A 26,369-nucleotide genomic window follows, 5' to 3' on the forward strand; every position below is an offset into this window, starting at 1 on the left:
CTCGGGTGTTATTAATGACACCAAGATCAAAGGAACCAGCTTGGATCAAATAGATTTGCAGTTGTCTTATCTGGAAGAACATGAGTAGAAAGCAATGGTATCATAACTAAGCAGATAATTATCAATATTTGAAAGTGTAAACAGTCCTACTCCAGAAAATGTGAGTTTGCAGTAAGAACAACTGAGTGTTTTAGAAAGAAAAAAAAAAGAAAATTTCAAACACCTAAAGCCAAGCAGCATGAAATAGATGCAAGTAGTTTCAAGGCTAACAAACATGGGTGGTTAAAAAACAATGAATATATTATTCTGTCTATGATTATAAAATCACCCAATAGATGGTGAGAATTGAACACTTATTATAAATGAATCCTAAGTACTTGTTCTTTATAATATTAATAAGAGATTGAAACCAGGACAAAAGACTTTCACTTCCAGACTGCTTAAATTATATTTACAAACCAACATTATTTCAACATCATCATAACTTTATAATCCTAGAAGTTAATATTTTAGGGGATCAAAAACATAATTGGTATTTTCAGAAAACAAATTCTCACTATTTAATTTTTGTCTTACAAAAGAACACAAGAACCTTTAACAATATTTTCTGTGAGGTAAGGAAAGTAAGGTAATATTTGCATGGCTGGGTTAAAATTGTGAAGTGTCTGATCCCCCTTAGAAATTTATGAATTTCTTAGAATTAACATCAAAGTCTAGATTTGTGCTTGCTTCTGTCACCTGTCTTTTCACCATTTTTTGAAGAGTCTATGCTCAAATATGAAGAGCATGGCAAAAATTTCCTGCTTAGTGGTAACCTAATTCATGTCTAAACCTAGGTTTAACCTCTGTTAATTTTGCCTCATAATCTATGCAAAGCACTTTGTATTGGTTGATGGATCAATGCTTTTCTGAATCATGTTTGCCTCATGAAGATTATGTTCATTCATCATCACCTTACTTAACTGGACAATTGATTTAGAAAAAAGAAACAGGAATGTAAGCAACACAAGCACTATACAAAAAGTAGACACAAAGGATAACTCACATGGTAAAAACATCCAGTGTGTCTCCAGCAGTCCTTGCCATCTCAAAGTAGGTCTGTAGAATGTTGACTGTTCCAGAAAGGGCTTCATGACCACAGCCACAGAACAGGGCAACGCCAGCATACAGCAGGATGGTAGCAATCAGAGAAGCATAGGGAATACCTCCTAGGCATTTAATACAGCACTCAAAACACCCTGTAGCAGAGAAACAGGAAAAAAGTGAAAAATTAATGTTATTTATTCATCTTACTAAAATATTGCTATAACACTGTAGGAAATTATATTAGTATTGATAGGTGTCTCCGGGTCAATCACATTAAGTCGAGTCCTAGTGTGCCTTGGAAAGACTAAAGATGACGTCCATTGTTAGAACCATTCTCATAGGCATGTGGATGTTTAGACAGCTATGATCACATCCACTATGCTTAGTCCAACAGAGGCCCTTCTTTTCTAACCAGAGCTTCACTACAAACCACTACACAAGCATGCATAGCATTCCGCTTTGAAATCACTAATCTCATATTCATATTTTTTTATTTTGCTTACATAATCCATAATCCTTGGAACTGTTTGTGCATTTTTTCCCAGATCATTATTTGAAACCTGTAGTACTCTACTGTAAACTTAACTGACATTTTACCTACACATTCTGAAAACTGAGAAGACAAAATCAGATAGCATTCTGATAAATTCCAATTACTAGAAATTTAAAGATGAATTCTGAATTCATCATATACATGCATTCTCTATACAGTGACTCGTACTGAAAAATACATTTATAGACTTGGGTTAAAAATAAATGAGAAAGATGTGGATAAAGTAGAAAACAGAAAGCAAGGAGGGCATGCCACTGATCCCATCACTGTGACTGTTAAGGAATTCATCCGTTTGATATTGCAAAACATGGTGAAAATAAGAGAATGCCTTCATGCTGTTCTCCTGGTGATTAAATGAGCCAAAATATAAAAATAATACCTGTTCAACCAAATGCTCTGTAAATGTAAGTTAGATATAATTCAACAGTTATTACTATGACTATAATCTCATATGGTTGTTAAAAAGTCTTTGACGATAACAGACACTTTTAGTTGTTGAACATCATCACTTATGCCTCCATTTAAAGAGAGTTTCGAGCACTTAGCCTGATATATCACAAAATATATTTGCTTATGCTTAAATGCAATGTCAAAGTTTTCTTGTGAGTTCTAGATATGCTTGATTAAATTAACCAGAAAATCTTAGATGGATATATTTGGTAGCAAGAAACACTGGTGAGACACCATGTGCTAACTCCTGCTCAGGCTGGGTAATTGAGGCTGCAATACCAACAGGCTCAGTAAGCCTCCAAGATGATCTCATATGTTCAACTATATCCCTGCCCTTCCACATATATCTCCAAACCAGAGATTTACCCTATAATCCTTCCATTTGAAAACTCTTACTTCAACCCCATTTGAATGAGGGAGCCCTTTCTGTTATGGATTAGGCTTCCCCCCTTTTCAGAAATAAGTAACAAGTGAGAATTTGAAGGGGATTGTAATTATTATACTTTTAGTCAGTCATAGGAAAAGCTAAGTGTACTTTACCTAGAAGGAAGAGAAAGCTTGAACATCCCTAATTTGGAGTGCTTGAGGTTAGAGGTGCTTTGGATTTGCCTGGCTTTTTTTTTAAATTGGTGATATCTGCATATAAGCAAATAGCTTTCGAGTGTAGAATTGATAACTCAGCATGAAATTCATTTGCAGACACACTTTATGTACTTGGGTTGCAGGTAATTGTATAATATTTTAGCATGTCTGCATTCTAGTTATGCCATGTCATAGAAGGCCAACTATGGGGCTTTGCACTTGCAGCAGAGCATCAGAGTTGAAAAAGTTACACATTTGAGAGGGTTTTGGCTTTCAGATTGCAGTACTCTTTGGTTACAGATCCTTGACCTTTATGAATCTATATCCATATGTCTGTTCAGTAACATATTAAAACATTAGGTTTAAAAGGTCCTGTGTGAAGTGACTTTATGCTTGGAGAATGAACTAGACTGTTATTTTGATATTGCTTTTTAAACAGACCTTGAGAATTATATCCCACAACATCTCCCTCAGAAGTTTTTAAAAAGCAGCCAGAGTACCTCGCCAGTTTTGTTGCTACTTCTTATGACAACAAAAATCATTCCCTGAATATTACTTCTACACACACACACACACACACACACACACACACACACACACACACACACACAGTGGGGAAGTAGAAAAGGTTAGAACAGCTTGAAACTTCGTATAGTAGAAAAAAATTCACCAACAGATGGCTGAGACCAGTGTGTGTAGTATCTGAATGTCATTGAGCCCAGTTTGGGTGGAGACTAACAGGGTAGCAGAAAAAAAATTAGATTTTCCCTTTTGATATTCTATATTTCCCATCTCACTCATTATGTAAAATTAAGGGGGAAAACAATTAACATTAGCATTTTAAAAACAAAGAATTCCCTAATTTGTCAAGTTTACCAAATGGTCCCAATGACTTCAAGTCCCAGTTTTGTGGTCCCTCTCTGTTCCTATCCTCAAAACATTTGATGCAGTCAAGGAAAGATTCTATTGCAGACATTTTGAAATGTCAAAACTATATTCTCATGCTCCACACAACCATCTGATTATAAGTTCAAACGCAGAGAGAAGATTCTATATATTGAATGCCATCATCTTTGCTTTATCATAGAACATAGAATTTACAGGTGAATAAAATATGAAATCACAGGAACTCAAGAGCATATAAAGTATAAAAAATACCCACATAAAAGTCATCACCAAAATGGTCTCTTAGAACTTCTGGTTAATTTTACTCCCAGTGTGGAAGTAGTTTTTAGAGGTCTTATTTTTCCTACTGTGTCGCATATGATCAACATTAGATTCTGTGCTAGACTCCATCTCCCTAAGATGAAACTACATGCTCATCCAGAAGCATTGTTTGCAAATTTAACTCATGAGTTGCTTTTAAATTTAGAAATGTATGAGATAAACTCTGATACTAGAGAAAACTAAAGTTGAAGTCTCTACGTTAATATACATTCTCAAATTTGTTTAGGATCTTCAAAAGATACCCTTCCACTCCATTTAAACACTGCCACATAATTTACTCAGAATTATGTTACCTTTGCTGACAAATACAAATTCTTCTAAGTTTCCATTTCTGCATGGTCAGGGTAGAAAAATTTAATTTAAGTGTTGACCCTCTGCAAAACTTGTTCAAGTGAAAAACCTTACATGTCTCAGTGGGGACATATTGTGCTTGTAGCGGACTACATCCTAATCAAACCCATTCTTCCTATGAGTTTGAGCGGAGTTGGCTCCTGCATTTAAAGAAGTCTCTTTGAGCTCGCATATGGAGAAGAAGCTCATCATCTCTGCATTCCCTGCAGCTGCCAGAATCCCACATAGTTGCTGGCAGGGGAGCTGCTTTCCACCCACAGTGAGAAACAGCCTTGGCAGATCAGTAGTGTCTCCATGGCAACCGTGCCCCTGGGCCAGGATGCACTCCCAATAATCACCCTCGAAGGCTGAGGATTCTGCTCTCCCTCATCATCATGCTTTTACTGAACCGAAAGTGCAAAAACACTCTATTAGATGAATATTAATAAAGCATAGTAAGTGGTTTTCTGTCACAGGAGGAAATAGATTTCTTGAGAAAAATCTCCATAAAAGCAGTAATGATCGCTTTGTATGTTTTCCACATTATATATGAGAAAAGGGCCTTTTAATTTTCAAATAAAGCTAAGGTTCAAATATTGACAGGGAATTTGTGTGCTATAGCCATATGAGCAAACAGAAGCATTTATTACATCCAGTTTCTTGGTATATCTTCTCAAGTGAAATAATGCCATGTTGTCAATTTCAAGGTGGAGATAAATAGTAAAAGAACCACCTGGCTTTATTTTCAACACACCTTCTATGACATTAGCATTTTGCTCACTATTTAGTGAGGTTATATCACTGACTTCTTCCAATGTAAAATTTGCAGAAATTCCCTTGATATGACTGCTTTTTAAAGATGTACATTTATTGTTCCATGCAGCACATAATCAGTTTACCTCTCCTTAAATATTGACAAATACGCACAATTTTTGCCTACAATTACTTCCCAAGTTGTATCAAAGTGAAAATAAAACAGAATATGTTAGATGACAGTAAAAAGAGACCAGCAAACATGGATTTTAGAAATAAATTGGAAACAAGGCTGACGACACACTAAATTTTTACTTGATACATTTTTTTTCCAGTATCATTTACTAAGGAGAGGCTTGTTTCTGTATGAAGAAATCCTGCCTTAGTCACAATCAGGTAGGCAGAGATCTGCGTTGGTTTCTGGACCATCTATTCTCCTCCATTAGTCATTGCCTCTCTGTGTCAACACCACCTTCACCACATCTCAAGACACATCAGTTACCGTATCAATCCCTGTCTTGTTGCACAAAAACTGCTCTATCGCATTCATTTTCCTCATGTGTATCATTTAGGGCTCACTCGCTTTTCATATCCATTTTAGAAAACATTTGACTACATAAATTAGATTTTGGTAACTATCTTCATAATTATTTTAGAACTATAAACCTTAAAATCTTTCCTAGATACTAAGAATTATTTTTGCAAGTTTGGATTATTTTGTTGATAATCACAGCATCTATGAAAAATTTAAGTGTTACCACTGTCTTTTTAACATTTGTCTTTTCATTTATAATTTTGTTATCTTACTCTGTTAACCAGAATTAGTGAAATGTAAAGAGAAAAAGTATCACTGTGTTTCTGTTACTAAGGGAGAAAATATGTTTCATTATTAATTTAATGTTGGCTAATTTATTTAAATGGGTCTCTTTTGTTTTGAATTCTGTAACTAAAACCAGTTTTTCCTACTTTTACCAGATACATCAAAATTTTCCAAATTAAATTTTTTATTACCAAAAACAGTAGTCATGCTGATTTTTTAATATGCAGCTGAAAATTTCACCTTAGCATTTTATTGAACACTTTTGTTTTCATTAGTCTTCTAAGTGCATAATTATTGAATTCTCTTGTTCTTCTTAGCCCACTAAGAATATAATTATTGAATCCTCATAGAGAAGCTTGGGATTATGCTAATTGCTGGAGATGCAGAATTTAACATGATCAATATTAAACAGGTGGGAGACAGATAATGAACAAGATGTTAGAATAGTATTTGTGAGACTGTGAGAAGTGTGAAGAAAATTTAGGCAGAGAAGATAGATGAGGAATATTGAAGTATTGATCTCAGATTTTGATAAAGAGGCCAGCGAAAGACTAAATGAGGTCACATCTATAAAATATCTGAAAGATGTGGCAGTATACTAACTAAAACATCATAACATAAATCTTCCCTTAAATAGATGACTGAAAGGCAAAATAAGATCTATGGTAGAATACCAAGCTAAAGAAGAAAAACAAAGTACGTTAAGAGATTTAAGGTCAAAGATCAACATCCATTGCCCAATGTGAGGTTTATAAGTAACAAGAGTAAAAGCAGAAGTCGGAATTTCATATAATAGTGAGTACAGCACAGTTTCCTAGCAGTTGGCAGTATAAGCTTCCAACTAGGCAGAGATCACTAAACTTCCCTTTAATTATCGCCTCCCCAATGGTCGTAAGCCATTCACTAATGCTTCTGGGCAGTAGGATAAAACCTGGAAGGCCTTGAAGCTTGGTGCTGGATTATGTTGCTTCAAAGGTTCATGACATTTCAAAAGGAAGACTCCAGAAATCAATTTAGGTATTAGACAAATCTCAGTAACCAATAAGAGTCTTAGCATCATCTTTGGAAAAGGGAAATGAGATACTACCAGCTAAAGTAAAAATATTAATAAACATTTATAGCCTTCAGCTCTTTTTACATATGTCACCCCAGTTTCCAATTTAGTTTTAGGTTCTATTATGGAAATTTTAATGGAGTGGAACCCATCTGATTTCCCCTATCATATTATAGATGGAAACCTATCCCCTGAAGGAGTGCAAGAACAATGACAGGACTTGACTTGGCTTAGCTTATTTCATATGCTCACCTTTTTTCTGTACCTGGCCTAACAGCAGAGGCAATCAATAGTAAAAGATTTCTTGAACGTCTACTAGTATAGAATTGATTGAAACTATGACGTGGATGTTACTTGTTCCTACAAATTAATGGCATAACAGTTTAAAATTTTAATGCTTTTACAGAAATGTCAAAAAACATCGTATCAAAACCTGTATTATTTAGTATGATATCTCATGACCACAACATTATCTAGCAAATCAGAATCACTGGTAGCAGTCTTAAAATGTATACAGTATACAATAATTGAAATATGAACAACAATTATTCAAAATTAAACTTATGAAAAGTAATTACCCTGGAAATGCTTATCAAACACTTTATTAATTGTTAGCATTCATGTTTTCTAATGACTGTAATTAAGGAAATAACTCATGTTTTACAGTATACTAGATTACATATCAAATAATTAAAATTCAAAAACATTAAGTCTTTATTAACATTTAAAAAATATTTGTTGCCTTACATCACATGCAGAAGTCAGCATGTGACTAAATCTAAATCTGTGGTCTGCCATCACAATTGTAACAGGTTTCCAGACCTTAACATAACTGACTCCATGATGAAAGTACCATCTAGGCCTTAGAAGCCAGGTCATAGGCAACAATGTCTACCAAAATGAGACAAGTACCTAATTATCAAAACCAAAGCTCTGGGAAAGTGTCTAAAAGTACTAACATTTCTTTTTAGCTTCTGTAGTTCTGCTTCTGCCTAACTGTTCATGCTAACTGACGTATGTCAACCAAGGATGTGGTTTTTGTGCTTAAAAGCTTACCATGAGAAAGAAAGGCTCAAGACTACACTGGGGTAATAGACTAATAAAAACTGGCTGACTAATGAAGATTTTCTATTGCCTTAAACCTGTGCACAATTAGCCTTCCCTGGTGGATATTTCATAATGCCATGTTTGCACACAGCATTAACAAAATAGCATACTACAATGACAGGCTTTGATCTTAAATATTTCAGGCACTGCTATAATACTGTATTTAAACTACTTAATAAAAAATATTGAAAAGTATCTTGCAAGTTTCGAGGTATTATCTTGTCCTCTCAACTTTGTAGTTACCAAAATCACCAGGAATTATGTCATAGCTAGAGACCATAGGTTCCCATTGTTATGATCCCAAGATTTTAATTTAACGTTTAGCTGATTCTGATGTGCAGATAAGGCAGCCTATGAACACAATGCAGCATTGTATGCAATTGTCATGATGTTTTAACACTTGTCTGTAAATGATGAGACATTTGTAGTACAGTGATTAAACAAATATCACTATGAGAAAATTTTTAAAATTTGTTGATGGCAATATACAACTAATGATACCACTGAATTTTCTGTGAACACCTTCTATGTCACAGAAACATGGCCAAGACTACCAATGCATTGACATGTGAAACCTCTCAGCTCCATATGATTATTGAGAGTACACAAAGAACTATATATCAAAGCCTGTTTACTGTGTATTTTTTTAAGAAAGCATTTCCTTTTTATTTGGCAACACTATTTCTATTTAAGATACAGAGAGTTTGTTAGAATTGTATTGCAAATCATGGAACTTTCTGTACTGGTCAGCATGACTTAGCAAGAATGTTTTGATTAATTAGTTTGTTTCCTCAAGGCAGAAAGCTAATTGCTTCATTAATGATTAGACCATACACTTCTAGCTGTGATAAATAAGCCCGCAGGGTAAAGGAACAGTCAGGTAGAGACATGTTTCAGAATCAGAAAAAACAACAACAAAACGAAAGATGTTTTGGGAGGAAAATGTCTGGAGCATATTAACTCTGTTCTTACTTTCAAACATATGTAAGGTTTCCACAGGTCACAGATTGCTTACAGTGTCTGGAGATCTGGTCAAAATTCTGATCTCCTCTTGACTGGATTCATTCTTGATATAAACTGCCTAAATGTCATGGCTTGCTCCCTCATGACCTCAAAATATTGCTCATTCTTTTGTTCATTCATATACATATATATTTGCTTCTTTGTTGCAATAGCCACCGACTAACAAATTCTCTTAAATGTGTCTTAGCTAAACATAGCAATTTTTATTGTCTCAGTTTGATAGGTTTTCTAAACTCAACAGGGCAGCTTTCTCTGCATACTGCTGTGGCTACGGGGAGCTCAGTCTTTGAGTGATTTGAGTGTAGTAGGTTAAGCTGAATATGTGTGAATATCTTCACCACAATCACAAGACCAGAGCTACGATGTGTGGCAAGTCTGAGTGTGGTGATATATTATTTATGATTTATTAATGTCTGTCTGTGGATTCAGGAAAGCAAAGTCAACCATAAGCCATAGAGATCAGGCGGTGGTGGTACACACCTTTAATCCCAGGACTCAGTAGAAATGCAGAGGGATCTCTGAGTACAAGACCACCCTGGGCTACTGGAGATTGAATCAGAGCTCACGTCTTTAATCCCAGGATTTGAGAGGTATGAAAAGGAGAGACACTCAGTCTGAGAGTTGGTTTCTAGCTATGTTGAGGAAAGCATAGCAGTCTGAGTGAATCTGAAGAGCTGTAAAGTAGAGAGCAGTCTGAGGCTCACCCCCTTTGATCTGAGCTGAGGTAGGGGTAAGATCTACTGGCTGGGCTGCTTTGCTTCTCTGATCTTCAGCTTGAAGCTTGAAGCCCATCATCAGTCTCTGGGTCTTTAGTTTTTTCGTGTTACACCTGAGGTCTTCCTCCTTTCTGTGGTTCTTCTAAACAAAAGGCTAGTTGTCACTCTTGCGATGTGAAATGCAAGACACATTGGGATAGACTGATGAATTACAGCACAATAAGAGAAGGCCCAGATTCCCAATCTACTTAAAGACTGAGCCTAGGAATGGCAGAACAAAACTCCACCACCTGTTATTATCAAAGGAGACACAGGTGTTTGTATGAGCTTCTCAAACAACTTGAGTCCAACACTGTGTGTAAGGGGTGGTTGAGTGTTCAGTCATCTTCAGTCTGATGTGAGTTTAATCCCATTTAAAACTGAACTCAAGATAAAGACTGAGCAGGAGTCCAAGATCCACATGGCTACCTAGTGATCTCTTCTTTGGGCCTGGAAGGAGAAAACATGACCCTCCCAGTGCCTTGGGGAACTGGGCAGTCAGCCTCTATTATGGAGAGCAAATCTACGGTGGTGTATAGAAGAGAGAAAGACTGAATGGCTCATGTCCTGTGCAGAGAAGCAGATCCAAAGAGGTGAAGGCTGTGAGGAGTACACTGAGGTCTGTGACCTGCTTGCCACCTGGGGCCATGGTGATGATGTCTGGGTCTACAGCCCTGAAGTAGCCATACTCTGTTTTGATGTCAGTGGCTCATGTTACCACTGATGGTCAAGAGGTTAGGGCTGCACACAGTTGGCCTTGCCAATTACTACCTGCAATACTAGGGAGATTACGCATGGCACCTCATCTCAACAGCACAGTAGAGCTGACCCGGTTGACTGGGGTTCACATGAGCTGGGCCGGAGAATGAGAGAGCAGCGAGAAATATGTTCCTGCTCCCTCATCTGCCATATTACGGCGGCATGGGAAAAGGAGAGGAAACGCCCCGCCTCACTGCACCCCCATACACACCTGTGGTGGATAGAAAAGCAGTTCCTGAGTTCACGAGCTTGAGAAAGCTGGCCCTGCCTCTCACCATCTCACCAGCTCTGAGTGGCCCTTGCACCTTACCTGGGCAACACAGTAGAGCTTGCCCTGGTGGTGTAGCTGTTGGTGAGCTGGCCCAGAGAGCAGAAGCACAGGAGAACTGGCCCCACCTCTTGTGGCTTTCTGGGCTGGGTGAGCTAGCAAGGATAGTACCAGAGAGCTCACCCTGGTGGTGAGAACACGGGATTGCTGGCAGGCTGACCACCCATGCGCCACGAGTTAGCCCACCCCAGCATCCACTTCTAAGAACTGTTAGAGCACATGGAGGGGCCAGTCCTGCAGATCCAAAGCAGCAGGATCTCCATGACACAGAACAACAGAATATCCGAGAAGAGTCCTAGTGAGGGCCTACTATGGACAGTGTAGCAGAAACCAGTAGCCTCAAACCAGACCAATGACTCTTTGCAATGAACACTTGCAAGTAAGACACATGGATCAAAGGGTAAACTGTGTGACTCACTGTGACACACCACAGTTTACATGATGACATACTCGTTTTCTGTTAAACTTTATTTTGTTTTATCTTAGGGGCGAGGGACATTGCAAGGGCAAAGGGGAGATACAAAGGGCCAGGGAGATGAGTAGGATTAATAAGCATGATGTGAAATTCACCGAGAAACATTAGAAAAACAAAACAAACTAACTAAAAACAAAACTGAACTCTTCTCCAGAGGTTATTTTCTTTTTCTACACAACACAAATCATTATTCAATATATTACTTATTTTGTTTATTGATTTATAAAAGCCCATGAGGTCAAGAATTTCTATGTTGTCAGTTTCTGTGAATTCAATTCCTAATCTAGTATGTATATAATAGGCGATCAATTAATATGTGTTGAGTAAATTAATTGGAAATTTTATTTCAAAGATAATTGCCTCAAACCTGTATTTCTACAGAGAGATGACAGAATACTGACAGTATCTTGCTTTGAAACCAAAGATGACAAACTTTGGCAGTGGCTGTTTAGTTAAAATACTAGTTTTCACTTATTTACCTCATTGTTATTTAAAGTCACCTGATTTGTTTCTAATAATTGTTGCAGTGTGCTGAAGAGAGAGTTCAACAGCTTTCTTGCAACACCTTATTATCTTAAATTTATAGGGCAAAAAATGGAGATAAGATACTTTGTATCCATCAATATCTCAACCTCTTTGGGATACATTTGCTTTCAAAATGCTGCTTTGATAACGATATCAAAGTGAGGATTTTTAGTATGACTCTGCACAAAACTCAACATAAAGCACAAAATTACACACCAAGACAACAGAAGAGCCCCCCAAAGGACCTACAGATTTACAACTATTAAATCTAAACGAGAAATGTGACAATAAAAACCAAGAACATTTGCCTCCTAAGACAGCTAACTAAGGAAAAAGAGATAGCTTTAATTTTTACCTAAAGGAATTTATTGCCACAAAGTTATATTTTAGTATTAAATACAATTTTACATAATTCTGAAATCCCTTAGTAAATATTGCTCCGGATTATTGTGCTGTCTGGGGGATGAGTCTCTGAGACTCAGATATGTTGCAGAAATGGCTGTCCTTTGTTTGATCCCACATGGCACCAAAGCAGCCACTGGAGGAGCAATTTAAAGCATTTTATAAATAAAAGCCTAACAGAAGCCTTGTCTACATTGGTAGTAAGGTAGACATCTCATGATCATATTGTACCTTACAATGTATTATTTATTAATATAAGTTAAACTCTAAGTTATTAATTCTGTTCTATAGTATAGTTACTAAGGGTGAGCTTCCACAGATTTAGAAAATGTTTCTTTGAATCAATTTTATGATATAGCAGAGAAGTAGTGGCTTTAAATTTAATTTCCATTTATTAACATACACATGATTAATTAAAGCAATTGTTCATTATGTATCTTTTGACTTGTAAGTTTCCCAAGGAACCTTAGAAAGTTAGCAAACTTCTATTTTTTTTATTTGTATGTGTGTGTATTTGTATACATGTGCATGTGTGAATGCCATGCTGTGTGTGTGTGTGAAGGTCAGAAAACAGCTTGTGGAAGTGGGTTCTATCTTCCCATCGAGTGGCTCTGTGTATGAGACTCAGACTCTCAGGTTTGCTGTCAGGGAGCCCCTCTACCCTCAACTCTGAGGTTCCATGCAGTTACTTTCAAATAGTGAAAGAAGACATGCTTTTCTTAGTTGTATAATACAAGATGTTTAATAGGTTCCAAAGAGTTGCTTAGAAGCATAGCAATCTTAACTCTAAGAAAATCTTTACATTCTTAAAACCAGACCAGGTCACTGTTTAAGATGTATAATACAACACAAACAGAGAGAGGGAGAGAGAGAGAGAGAGAGAGAGAGAGAGAGAGAGAGAGAGAGAGAGAGAGAGAGAATATAATCAAAATCTGTGGATCAGTTTCCTACCAAATACCACTGTTAACATGCAAAATAAGAATTATAGATTAAAATATTTCATTAAATGATGAAATGTAAAGACATTTTAAAAGTTGGAGTATGGTTAAAATGTCACTGATTACCATGAAGTTATTCTTAAAAGTACAAATTTTGAATCTAGTGTTTTAAACACGAACAAAATAATTCCTGACTGTGGATTAAAGCTGTAAAAGAAAATATTTAAATTAAAAATATGGAATACCTTTTGAATGTATAAGTTACAAGTAGAGAATTTGTTGCTTTAACAAAGCACAGGGGATTCATTGTAATATTTGCAGCTCTAACTATTTTTCAACTATATCTTTAATGTAATCTGTAATTTTTGAACTTTTACGTTTATTCCAAATTTAAAAGGTCACTAGTTTCAAGGAGTAGATAGTTAAAATTTTCTTTCGTAATTATTACAACATATCCAAACTGGCTACCAGGTAAAATTGTAGGATAGAGTTTCAAGTATTTCTTATATTGAAATTTTTCAAATATTACTTGAAATGCACAGCAAAAAAATTGCCTGATGACTACTATTCATGGTGTGTTATAATAACATTACATTGCGGACATAGTAACTGGTCCAGTGCAATTAAGAATGAAATTGTCACAATTGGTGTTAAGAGTCAAGCTCTTTTCCTCTTACTGAAGTCCTGCTTGAGAGCCTGACAATAATCTCCGTTCATCTGAAGCCTGAGAGATGATGATGGCAGCCCTTCAAGGTAGAGGTACCGTGGCAAACCCTGTCTTCTCTCAAAACCTAAACTGCATTTTGAATCAACAGAATATTTTTGTTCTCTCCCCGAAACACCCCTTCCCTTCGCTCACTAAAGGCTCTATTGCCAGCTGCCTCCATCTTTACAATTCATTCAATACATTCTCTTTTTTAAGGTTTGGAGGAAATGGTGGTTTTATCTGAGCCAAGCCTCAGACTGTCATTTTGTTGCTTCTATTGCAATTTGAATGAGTATTGTGATTGCAAAAGGCAGACACACGCTTTATTATTACTGCAATTTCACCCACACCCCAAATGCTTGATGTCATTTCCTTCTTTTGATCATATCTCTTGTTCCCCTTAGACACCGTGGGCGGAAGAGGGAAGGGTTAGAGAGACGAGAGCACTACAAAGCAGCCTGTGAACAAGGCACAGCCGAATATGCCTTGTAGCTGTTTTTTGTGTTCTGCTCTCCACGGGGCACATCTTTAAGAGAGCTCAGCCTATGGAGGAAAACCTGCTCTCCACATAGATCTTTTTATTCGAGTTACTAATCCCCAGAATTTCATGAATACACACAAAGCTTATTTTCAGCTCCTTCCAGTCACCTCTGGTGATGGCAAAGTAATAACAAGAATTGCTGTAAGGCTGGTAGGAGAATGTCTGTGGAATATGTGACAAAGGAAAAATATTAAATAACCTCTAACAGGAACACTTTGGTTTGATTGATAGTTCCTGAGACCAGTGGCCATGTTTTACACATCATTTTATATGCAGCATTTCAAACACATTGACTCAGAAAGCTGGGAAATCTGACTGGCTTTCAGGATAATGTCCAGCATTTGTAATGTTGTTCCTTTGGTTATCGGATAAATAGGAAGGAACATCAAAATGTCTGCCCATCAAGGGCAACATGCCAACCCAAATCACAATGGGATTAAAGCAGATTGGTGTCACAGAAATTGAATCAACACTTAAAAGTATAGTTCTCATTAAATATGTAATTGTTGCCTTTAGTCATGGTTTGTTGCTGACCTAGGATAAAAGAACTCATAGAAAATAACAGGACTATATTGAATATTTTGCCTTTTCCAACAATTAGCAGCCATGTAAACTTCCTTAGAGTTTTTTCCGGTTTTAAATTTTAAAAAAGCAAAACTGAATTTAAAAACACCATTAAATTTTTTAAGGACACAGGACTGGTTTTATTCTCTTTAGAGTTCTTGTACAAAAAAAGGGGGGTCTTGCATCAGGTAATTCTTTACTTTTTTCATTTTTCTTTTAAAATCATTAGTACTATTTTTCGAAAACATGATATAATTACATCATTTTCTCTTCCATTTCTTCTCTCCAAACCCTTTCATATGCTCCTCTAGTCTTTTTCAAATTCATGGCCTCTTTTTTCATTAATTGTATAATGTATATTTGTATAAACATATTTCTAAATACATAAATATAGCCTCACTTAGTCTACATAATGCAACTCATATGTTTGTTTTCTGAGGTGACCATTGGGTAGTGGATGAGCAATTGTACTCTTCTCTAGAGAAGACTATTTCTCTTGCTTTCAGCATTCCTTAGCTGCCATTGGTTCTTTGTGTAGGGTTGAGGCCTCATGGCTTTCCCGCAACACATGCATATACAGATACGATTATTTTATTTTCACATAAGAGGTTTCAGGATTTAAAGTGCTTTACAACCAGAACAGAATTAGGAAAACTCAGGGTAAATATGGAGCAGAGCTGGACTTGGTCCTCTTATGACTGGGAAGCTTACAACTCAAGAATATGGGTGCTGTGGATCATCTCAGATAAACAATGAAAGCAAAGCCATTGTCAGCATGAATTCAACCTCAACTATTACTTGATAAACTATATAGATGTAGCTGATTAATCAGAAACGCATTGTTTTGAAAGTCTGATGGATGCTGATGTGTATGCTGCAGAAAGTTTGCTAGAATATGGTATTTAACTGAAGTCAGAATTAGACCTTTAAAACATGTTGTACTTTAATCATCTTAAAATTAAGTATGAGATATCCAAGTAATGCTCTTCTATAAAGAATACTCTTCTATAGTGAAGACATGGTGGCCCTTTTATATTTAAAGATACATTAACTATAAATGTTGAGTCTGCTAATGAATAAAAAACAAATCACACTCCCACTCCATGATGCAGGCTGCAGGGGATGAGCTAGCCAAAGCAGCACTGGAGAGCTCATCTGGGCGGTGACGATGAGGGAAAGCTGGCAGACTGACAAATCTAGCTACTACCCAGCCCAGGGCTATGAGTTGGCCCACCCCAACATCTAACTCATCTATGAGTTGTTGAACCTGAGGAAGGGGACCTATAGATCCAAAACAACAGTGTTACTATTCAGTCATCTCTCCTGGCCTGTCCTTGGGGTTCTGACAGAACACACCCTCAGCTGCTGTCACTAATAGCACTACCTGTGCATATTCACTGTGTTCCCTTTTAAAGGGCCCTGCCCACCTCCCATCCTTCTCTCTCTCTCTTTATCTCCCTGTCTGTTTCTCCCTCTCTCTCCCCTCTCTTTCTTCACCCTCTCTCCCCCTCTTTCCTCTTTCCTGCTGTTCCTATTTGCAGAGGCTGGTCTCCCCCCTCCCCTTTCCCCTTTTTATGATCCCTTACCCTAATAAAAAAACCCTCTGCTTGAACCCTGCTCCAGAGTATCTTTCTCTCATGAACCACTTTTCTTAAATTACAACAAGCACGATCACCACACACAGGAAAACAACAGGATATCTAAGAGGAGCCCCAGAGACAGGCCATTATCAGTGGTGTTGCAGAAGCCAGAGGCCTCAAGTCACACCAATGACTTGTTGCAATGAACACTTGCAAGTAAAGATGAATGGACTAAAGAGTAGACTGTGTAACTCAATGGACCACACTACAGCTTCTTCCATGACAAGATTCTTCTCTCTCTCTCTCTCTCTCTCTCTCTCTCTCTCTCTCTCTCTCTCTCTCTCTCTCTCTCTCTCTCTCTCTCTCTCCCTCTCTCCCTCTCTCCCTCTCTCTCTTGTTTCATTTTGTTTCACTTTCAGTTTTTCTTTTAGATTTGGTTTTATTTTGTGGGGAGGTTGTCAAGAGCAGAGGGTGGATGGAGGGGATGGATATTTAAGTGGAATCAAATTTCACGATGTGAAACTCACAAAGAATCAATAAACGTTAAAAAAACAAAAAGAACATCACATGGGGCTGGACAATGGTCCTGGTAGGTTTGAAATTCAAATATTGAAAGAACCATATTACAAATCTACTATTCATTAAACGTGTTAGTTAATCATGAGTAATGCATGCTTATGACAATAAAGTTGAATTCGATTGAGAGTCAGATGTTATCACAAACAAGCCTGGGCAATGTGTGATTTACTCACTGTGATGCAACTTGCTGTCTTTCATAGATCAAAATCCTTACATGGTCCTTTGGGACCCTTCAGACAGTCTCCCTCACCACGTGTCTGATCTCACCTCTTCACACACGACTTCTTCTTTATCTATTACAATCAATTTCTTGCTGATCAGCTAACACACTTAGGAACTCCTTATAGGCTTAATGGTCTACAGAAGGCTTTCTTCCCGAAGATAGCAGATTAACTCTTTGACTTCTTACATGCTTGTGATAAAACTTTACCAAATATCCCATTTGCAAATTTCAACATATTGCACTGCTCTGGTTTTTAAAAAAATTATACATTACATAGTACTTTCTTTAAAGGGTTTAAATACTGTATTCGTATTTACAAGATAAATTTTGTGTATGTAGGTGGGCATATGAATTCATATAAGAGTGTGTGTTTGTGTGTGTGTGTGTGTGTGTGTGTGTGTGTGTGTGTGTGTGAGTCACCATGTGTGTACTGGGAACAGAATTCAGATCCTCTTTAAAGATACCAAACATTCTTAACTACTAAGACATCTTTTCAGTCACAGCACACCGTACTCTTGGCACTCTATCTTACTTACTGTTTATGTATTTATCTATTTATCCCACTGGGTAATATGCTCCATCACTTCATGAGAGTAGTGCTGAAAAGACCTCGAGAAAAGTACTAGTAGAACTGTCTTGTATTTTTTGGATTTTGTTTTTGTGGTGACTAGCAGATGTTTTAACTTTTCAGTACCTTTTGATTCTAAATTCTTTACTGATATAGCTTACCAGGAAACTAGATATGAAAAATACACAATTGATTCTCAACTAACATTTTGTGAATAATGTTATATTTTATCTACAAAAATCTGAACAAAGTGTTGACAATTAAATTTAATAGTTCACAGTCAACAAAAACGACATCAAAATGAAGTAGCTAAATATATTAAGTTTATGTAATACCCAATGTTTGTGCATTCTTTGGAAGAACACACTTCTTGCTTTTATTGATAAGAACTATATTCAATGTATAACCAAACTAAACACATGAACTAAAATTGAAATTATGAAAAATACAATAATCATAAAATAATACTTTCGCATTAAAAGGTGTGACGTAACCACAAAGAAAATAAGGCAAAGCCACTTAGATTCTGATCTTCAAAAATATTACATGAATGATCACAAATCTCCTGGAAAGTCAAATTGCATCAATTCCTGGCGACTGTGATAGCATTGGTAATGGGGTCCATGTGGGAAGATTCCATTTCTGTTTTTCAGTCATGAAATTTAACTGGTATGGCTACTGACTTAATACAGAGGAGTAAGCATGACGTTTCTATATTTCCATTCCCTATTTGTAGAACATTTTCATAATGGGTTATAAGAATAAATGAACTATGAACTCAATTACTATGTAGCAGCAAAACAAGAGCTACTTAAGAATGATGGCTGAAGGGTGGCGCGGAAGACAGGGATGCAGCTGTCACTTGGGGCATGTTAGAATAACCTTTTGTGTGAACAGGCTCGTTTCTGAGCCTCCATTGAACAGCTAATGATTCAAATGGACTGAAAAGAATCTCTAAGTGTTTTCCTGTATATATTTTTGATACTCATAAAAAAGAGCACAGGGTTGATATTCTTCAGGATGGATGGTAAACTAAAGTGAATTGTGAAGCTCACATTGGTAATAGGGCCATGGAGAAGAGAGTTGGTCAGAAGTGGAACAAGCATTGTGTGCATCACTGTTTTCTCACAATCTGTGTACTTGGTAGTCCTTCAAAGCATTGGGTGCTTGACACGCGAGAGGTTGTTAATACAGTTGGGTGATACAAAACGTACTGAAGGAAAACAGACTGAGATAAAGGCAAAAAAGTATGATTATTAAACCTGTAAATTGCAAAATGCCTAAATTGATAGCAATAGAAGAAATACAAGAATGAGTTTCGAGAGAATAATGGTAGGGAAAAAGACACAAATTAGTATCGGGCTGAAAAATAAAGCAATCTGAATAGACTCCCATGTTTATCTTGGTGGAAGATGGTGATAATATAATAAAAATATAAAAAAGAAAAAGCACACGTTATTGTAGGAAATGGGATTTGAATCAACGTTAAACTATTGTTGCTACTTCCTTTCTCTTTACTTGACAGTATGTTCTCTTAGGTAGGATTTTAAAAGTAAGCTCTTGTAGTTAAATTTGAATAACTATTCATATATAACCGTTTTACCTGCCCAACATCAGCCTACTGTTTTTTAATTAGAATGCATAACACTGAGGCATGCCCACATTCCTCCACCAACCCAGACCCCAGTACTATTGACCTCATTTTACCCAGCTTTGCCAACCACTGGTAACTGGACATCTACTCAGGGATTTTGTTTCTGGAAAACTCATAAAAATAATAAAAGAATCTCAGAGGAAAGGCATGAATAAAAATAAGAATGTTAAAATGTTCACCACAAATATGAAATCTTGCTGGGCATTCTCTAAAGGCAATGTTCTGGTCATGGAGCAAATCGGAGACATAATGAAATTATCTAAATTTTTAGAAGACGGAAACATCGTTATGATGGTTGGTCCTGACAGTCAAGTTGATTATATTCAGAATCATCTAGGAAGCAGAACATGGTCCACATGGATTGGCATCTCAGACTGTATTTAAAGAGGAAAATGAGTTTCAGCATCCTCCCGACCATGGACAGGATATAAATAGATATCACATGGTGCCACCAACACGACTTCTCCAAAAGGGACTACATATCCTTACACCATAATACAAATAAACGCTTCCTTAAGTTTCAATTGTTATCCTTTTTAAAATTTTATTTATTTTAATTTAAACATAAATGCATCATTTCCATCTTTCCGTTCTTCTCTGAATACCTGCCTATGTGTCTTCCTTTCTCTCTTTCAATTTCACAGCCCCCATTTCTCTAATTATTGTTACATATATTTTGTGCATGTATATGTATATATATTCCTAAATGCATAAATATAAGCTGTTCAGTTCATATAATATTGCTTATATGTGTATATTTTCAGGAGTGATAAATTGTTATTAGGTATCCATGAGGAATTTTATTACAGCAGTGAAGAAGTAACTAAGGAAGTGTTTTGAATATTACAAAGAGTACATAATCGGTGAAATAACATGTGTATGTTATTGATAATGTGCAAGCTCATTTTTATTATCCAAATAAAGTATTATATTTGTATATTTTGTTCTTCATCATACTAGCATTCATACTTAAGTGATCAAATTCATAATAAAACCAGTAAAGTGCTATCAGTGAACATGGTATGATTACAAGGTAATTTGTAAACCTTTTGGTATACAACAAATTGATATTTCTTCTCTATCTTCATTACTTAAATAAAACCAATTCCTTGAAATAATCAGATTACACCTAAATCTCCAAATGATAATTGGATTTGTTAACATAAACCACATAGTTTAAAACAATTAACTTGTAGCAACAGAGACTGCTAAATTTATCTTTATGTATCATACTTTGTAAATATCTTACATTTTTAATGTAACTAAGACACCATTGGTTACTCAAAGTCATATGTATTTCGAGTCCACTGAGTTTAATTTACTTTCTGTATCTAAATAAAAATTCTGCTGAAAGTCCTAAATCTGTAAGGAATTATATTATAGTATCTTATAGAAAACTATATGGTAGAAAACTAAAAGAGAGTATATTCCAGTAAACAGTTATGTGATGTTTGTCCAAAATCGATTTAGTGATCTGTATATTTAAGTAGTTAATTTACTAAGACAGTATCTTGGAGATGTGTATATCTTAATCTTTACCCTTTGTTAGATATAGACATTAAAATTTTGTTCCTACATATGAAATTCCAATGCATTTTCTAATTTATTATAGAGGGATGTGTACAGATCAAAGATAATAGAAAAATGTTAGTTTAATTTTCTGCAAGAAAAAATCTCCAATCACTCCTCATTCCAATGTTCTCTCCTGCAAAATGTTTGATTAGAATGTTCCAATTCTGTACTTTCTGAAACAAAGAAAAACAGCATGAAATGTTTTCAGTCATTGTTAACTGAAAGATAACTTGGTTGAAACCATTGATGCATGCCATCAAAAAATCACTTACATTAGACACAAAGTACAAATCTTAACTTAATGGATAATGATAATAAAAAGAAAGTAACACATTTCTCTTGCCTGTTTTTCCCTCACTATCATTAACCTTTCACAAACAAAGAACGAGGAGGACAATTTCTGGTCTTTTAAATTAAACACCTCTTTACCAGAGTATTGAGCAATCTATGGGGGAAAATGTTTAACTAACAGTTATGGATATTGCCTAATGGTTAATTGATTAGAAAACCCATTAGTCAGTTATATAATGCCTTCTTGTCAACATTTCTATTAATATATTACAAAGCCTTCCAGCCGCATTTTTAGAAAGTAGCTAAAACAATTTCAGGTCATTCATTTCTTAAACACTGCTAATAATTTAAAAAAACAAACATTAACCTTTTAAATTTATTTATTATTGTTGTCAAAAGAGGATTATAATATTAAATTATGACTAAGTATTTAGAAATAGCCTTTGGTTGTAAAATACACAGACATATGCAAGTATATTAAAATGATTTGACTAAGAAATAAATTTCCAGTCAAATCATTTTCTTTTAAAATGACAAATTATGAATATTCCAGCTAGAGGTAGAGATCACTCAGTGGTTAAGGGCTTGTGCTGCTCTACTAGAGTATGGGAGCACAGAGCACAATTTTCAATGGTTCATAACTATTTGTATTTCCAGCTCTAGGAGATAAGACACCCCCTTCTGGCCTCCATGAATACTGTATACAAGTGGCATAAACTCACCAAGACAGACACACACACATAAAATTTAAATAATAAGAAAGGAAATACATATTTAGATTACAGCAGCAACTAACAAAAAATATAAAACAAATTCTAAAAATATTTAAAACTCTTCATTGTAGAACTGGTGAGAGCTTTGGCAGCTGATCTTTTACTAAGACTACAAAATGCAGACATTTTAATAATTGGTTTATAAATGTTTAGTTTGTCACATTGGTTTCTCCTCCTCTTTCAAATTTTTATAAAGAGTAAATGAATCCATTTCTACCAACTAAAGTTATTCATTGTGTTACTGAGGACTCAGTATCTCCCAAGTTACCATGTTTTCAAATTTTCACCTGTCTCCTAATTCTCAAATATCATCTTGGCTCCAGATGTCAAAACCCATCCTAAAAACTTGAGTGACTTTCCTACTTCCCCTATTCCATCACTTGTTTGGATGTTAGCTACAGGCTTTGGACTTACTTGTTGGGCAATCTCTTCAATCCCCCAAATACTTTGTTACTGTGAGAGCATAAGGCAGTCGGTTCTCACTTGAGACTAGTCCTCTTCTAAGCAATTAACAAGGATTAAATAGAAATGACTCAGCATCTCTGAAAGAGTGAGGTGAATATTAGCTCATAGCTTATATTCACACTGTATGCTTTGTTATCTGAATAAGCACTAGGCAGCTGAGGGTTGACTTTGTAATGCATACCCCCCTTTCCTTTTTCAAAAATTCATTATGTCTCTATATTTCCTATTGGCAATTCCTTTACCTGTTAAATGTGACCATATAAGTTCAAAATATGTATCAGAATTAATGGGTCTCAATAGGAGCTGTCAACAGCCTCTCCCATAGTCAATGGGAGAATTCAGCTTGAGGGTAGATGTCAGTTCCAGTTAGCTAAAAGCATCCTATCTTAGTTTAATTAATTTCTCAAATCAATTTCTTACTATTTACAAGTATAGTTATCCTCTCCTAATGAAACATGGGAATCATCACATTGGAATCTTCTGTCTGACGATAAACATGAAGATATGTTGAGCTGTTTTTACTCTTACACTTCAGAAGTCAGAATCCTCTTGCTAGCGACAAGGGAAAATGTCAGCATTCTCTCCTGACTGTGTTTTCTTTATTGTCTCTATTTCAGCTTTCAAATATTGAACTGGTTGAATTGTTTCTTCCACCCATTTGATTTTTTTCCTGACTTTCTTTGCTTTCTTTAAGAGACTTATTTATTTCTTGCAATTTTTTGGGTTTGTCTATTCCTCTATTTCTTGCATTTTTTGGTTAGGTTTTTCTTTCATTTCTCTAAGGGATTTTTTTTCATTTCCTCTTTGAGGGCCTCCATCATCCTCATAATTTTGTTTTTAAGGTCATTATCTTCTGCTTCGTCTGCACTGGGATGTTCAGGTCTTGCTGGTGTAGAATCCTTAAACTCTGGTGGTGTGTCTCTATTCCTAATTAAAGTGAATTCTATTACTTTAGAGTTTTTGAACCCTTAGACGGCCAGTGTCTCTCATGGTTTCTCTCTTTTTTTCCTCAATGGATTTTCCACACGGTTTTCCAAATATTCTTAAAACATTTTATTTTTAAAAGAAATACATTAAAACTTTCACTATTTCTACATGTCCCACCAGTATATATAGCTGGTACCCACATTCAGGGGGTCTTAATCAGTCCCATGCTGGATTCCCAGGCATCAGTCTGGGATTCAAGAGCTAACCCTTGTCAGGTCAGCTGTTTCTGGGGGTTAAACCAGCCCAGTCTTAATGCCTTTGGTCATCAGCCCTCCCTCTCTGTCACTGGATTTCTTGAGTTAAGCTCAGTGCTTAGCCGTGGGAGTCTGCCTCTGCTTCCATCAGCTACTGAATGAAGGTTCTGTTTCCTAGACTCTGTGGCCATGGGATTGTAGGCTGGCACTCCCCAGATCTATGTCTAAAATCTATATATGAGAGAGTACATGCCATGTTTCTCTTTTTGTGACTGGGTTACCTCGCTCAGGATGGTTTCTTCTAGTGCCATCCATTTGCCTGCAAATTTCAGGATTCCATTGTTTTTTTCTGCTGAATAGTACTCCATTGTGTAAATGTACCACATTTTCTCTATCCACTCTTCGGTTGAGGGGCATCTAGGTTGCTTCCAAGTTCTGACTATTACAAATAATAACTTAGCAATATCTTTATGAGACAACTTCCTCGTGTTGCTCAAGAGCTCATTTTATTCTGTAATATTTTTCAAGCTTATTTGATTTGTTTTTAAGTAATTTTTTAAATTAAATTTGTTCTTTTACCATTTCACATAAATAATAATGTACCAATGACTCTCACTCACCACCATCTTCCATATCTCTATTATCCCCGTCTACCTGACCCATTCTTTACAAAATGTTTTCTTGCATTCATGTCTGCTTATTGTATCTTGTTACCCACTAAGTTTACCTAGAGGAATCGGTATGACCATAGATTTAGAGCTATCTATTGGTATTTGGTAGGCTTAAGGTGAATACAAAGCCAAAGACAATGATTATTCATCTATCAGAGTCTACCAGTAGCTAATTTTTCTACTGTAAGAGCAAGAGGCCCATAATCCCCTTACCTTTTCATGATTGGCTTTTGATAGGTTCAGTCTTGTGGCAACTAATTTCAATTAATTGCTGTTGCTGGGAGCTAATGGATGTAATGGTTGCATCTAGTCAAGAGATTGGTATTTCAAAGCCTTCATTCCTTTTCTCTTTCTGCTCTCATTTTCCCCCCAGATTCTCTGAGACTTTGAGATGATAGTCTACATGCTTTGCTTAAGTCTGAGCCCTTAATCTTTATTCTCTGCATTTGAACAGCCATTATCCTCTAAATTCATGGAAAAATATAGCCTCCTATGATTAAGGTTCAAGAGTAGTTTTGTGTATAGGTATAAACATAGACATTTAGAAATAGATTGTTGTTAATTTAGTTAAATGGCAGTAGTACCTTCTCCCCATTGGCCTATGACTGCCTAACATATAGGTTCTTAACTAAATGTATGGTACTAGTTCTTTGCTTCTTTTGGAGGAGCAGGAGCTAATATCCAGGCAGAGGGAAGCATCCTTCTTTTACAACTAACACAGAACTACTAAACTTGCAGAAATATTTTGTCTGGCATGTTGGTTCTTTGTTTGTAGGATTCACAGAAAGGTAAGACCACTGATTTTAAAGAACGATGCTACTCCTTATTACGGCACAATAGGACTTTTGCTCAGCATGTTCTATAAAGTGTCAGGTGTAAAGCTTGGCTTATGTCAGATGTTCAAAATGTTTTGGCTGAATTAGCAAGAATCTGAAAAGGTATTCTAGGAGATACATATTAGTTATTACAAGTTATTTTTATTTTCAAAGCAATGTGAGTTATTCTATTTTCATGAATTTTCCGATGTCTTTTTAGCCTATGGAAGAGAAACAGTATAAGATCTAGTAAACTAAGACCTTCCCAGTTTTAACATAGGATACCTCCCTGACATTATCATTTGCTGATGTGATACTCACCTCATTTCTCTTATTTCTGCTCAAAAAACAGCAGGCACATTCTGATCTCAAGAGTTTTCATTGCTCACTGCACATACTTGTAATACTCTTCCCTCAGATTACATATATATGACTTCTTCTTTCAAGGGTTTACATAAGTGGTATTTCTATGGTAGCATCTATCTTCTTCAAAATACACTGATATTATTCCACAATTTCCCTGTTATTTCTAGAGTTATTTTGTTTTGTAGTTCCATGTTCATGTATGTCTGTGGCCTCAAATTCATAAAGAATTCTTGCTTTCTTAATTTCAGCACAGTATCTCTGGATCCTAGAAAGGTTTGTGGTCCAAAACACATAATAAATCCTTGTTGATTAAGTTAAAAACAGTTACTACTTCATTTATTTCTCCTCTCTTGGCTACAATAGTAAGGGTTCTTAATTAATAAGTAGCATATTTGTAATAAATTACATGGTTTTATTTACTTGCTATAATTGAAAAGCTTTTATATTTAGATAAGTACATCAAATATTTGGATCTTCTCTACAACAAGAAACAAAAAATAATGCAAAAGGAGGAACTAAAACTTCATTGGCACATAAACTTACAAATAAATATAAGAAAACATAGATTTGGGAACCCACAGCCATTTTTACATGAAAACTGAATACAAGAAAATTTAGGGCATATAAAATTTAATAATTTTAGGACATATTAA

General features: G+C 35.9%; 1 protein-coding gene across 3 annotated transcripts in view; it reads right to left on the reverse strand.

The window, feature by feature from the left end:
• The window catches only part of Gpm6a (glycoprotein M6A), a 268,227-nt gene that overhangs the window by 24,849 nt on the left and 217,009 nt on the right, over positions 1-26,369 (reverse strand). For all 3 annotated transcript variants that reach the window (XM_040731979.1, XM_040731978.1, XM_040731977.1), the window contains exon 2: positions 1,046-1,238. In XM_040731979.1, the coding sequence (XP_040587913.1) occupies positions 1,046-1,238 (193 nt within the window). The remainder of the gene's footprint in view (positions 1-1,045; positions 1,239-26,369) is intronic.

This window comes from Mesocricetus auratus, unplaced genomic scaffold (genome assembly GCF_017639785.1).
Source record: "Mesocricetus auratus isolate SY011 unplaced genomic scaffold, BCM_Maur_2.0 Super-Scaffold_100026, whole genome shotgun sequence".
Taxonomy (NCBI): domain Eukaryota; kingdom Metazoa; phylum Chordata; class Mammalia; order Rodentia; family Cricetidae; genus Mesocricetus; species Mesocricetus auratus.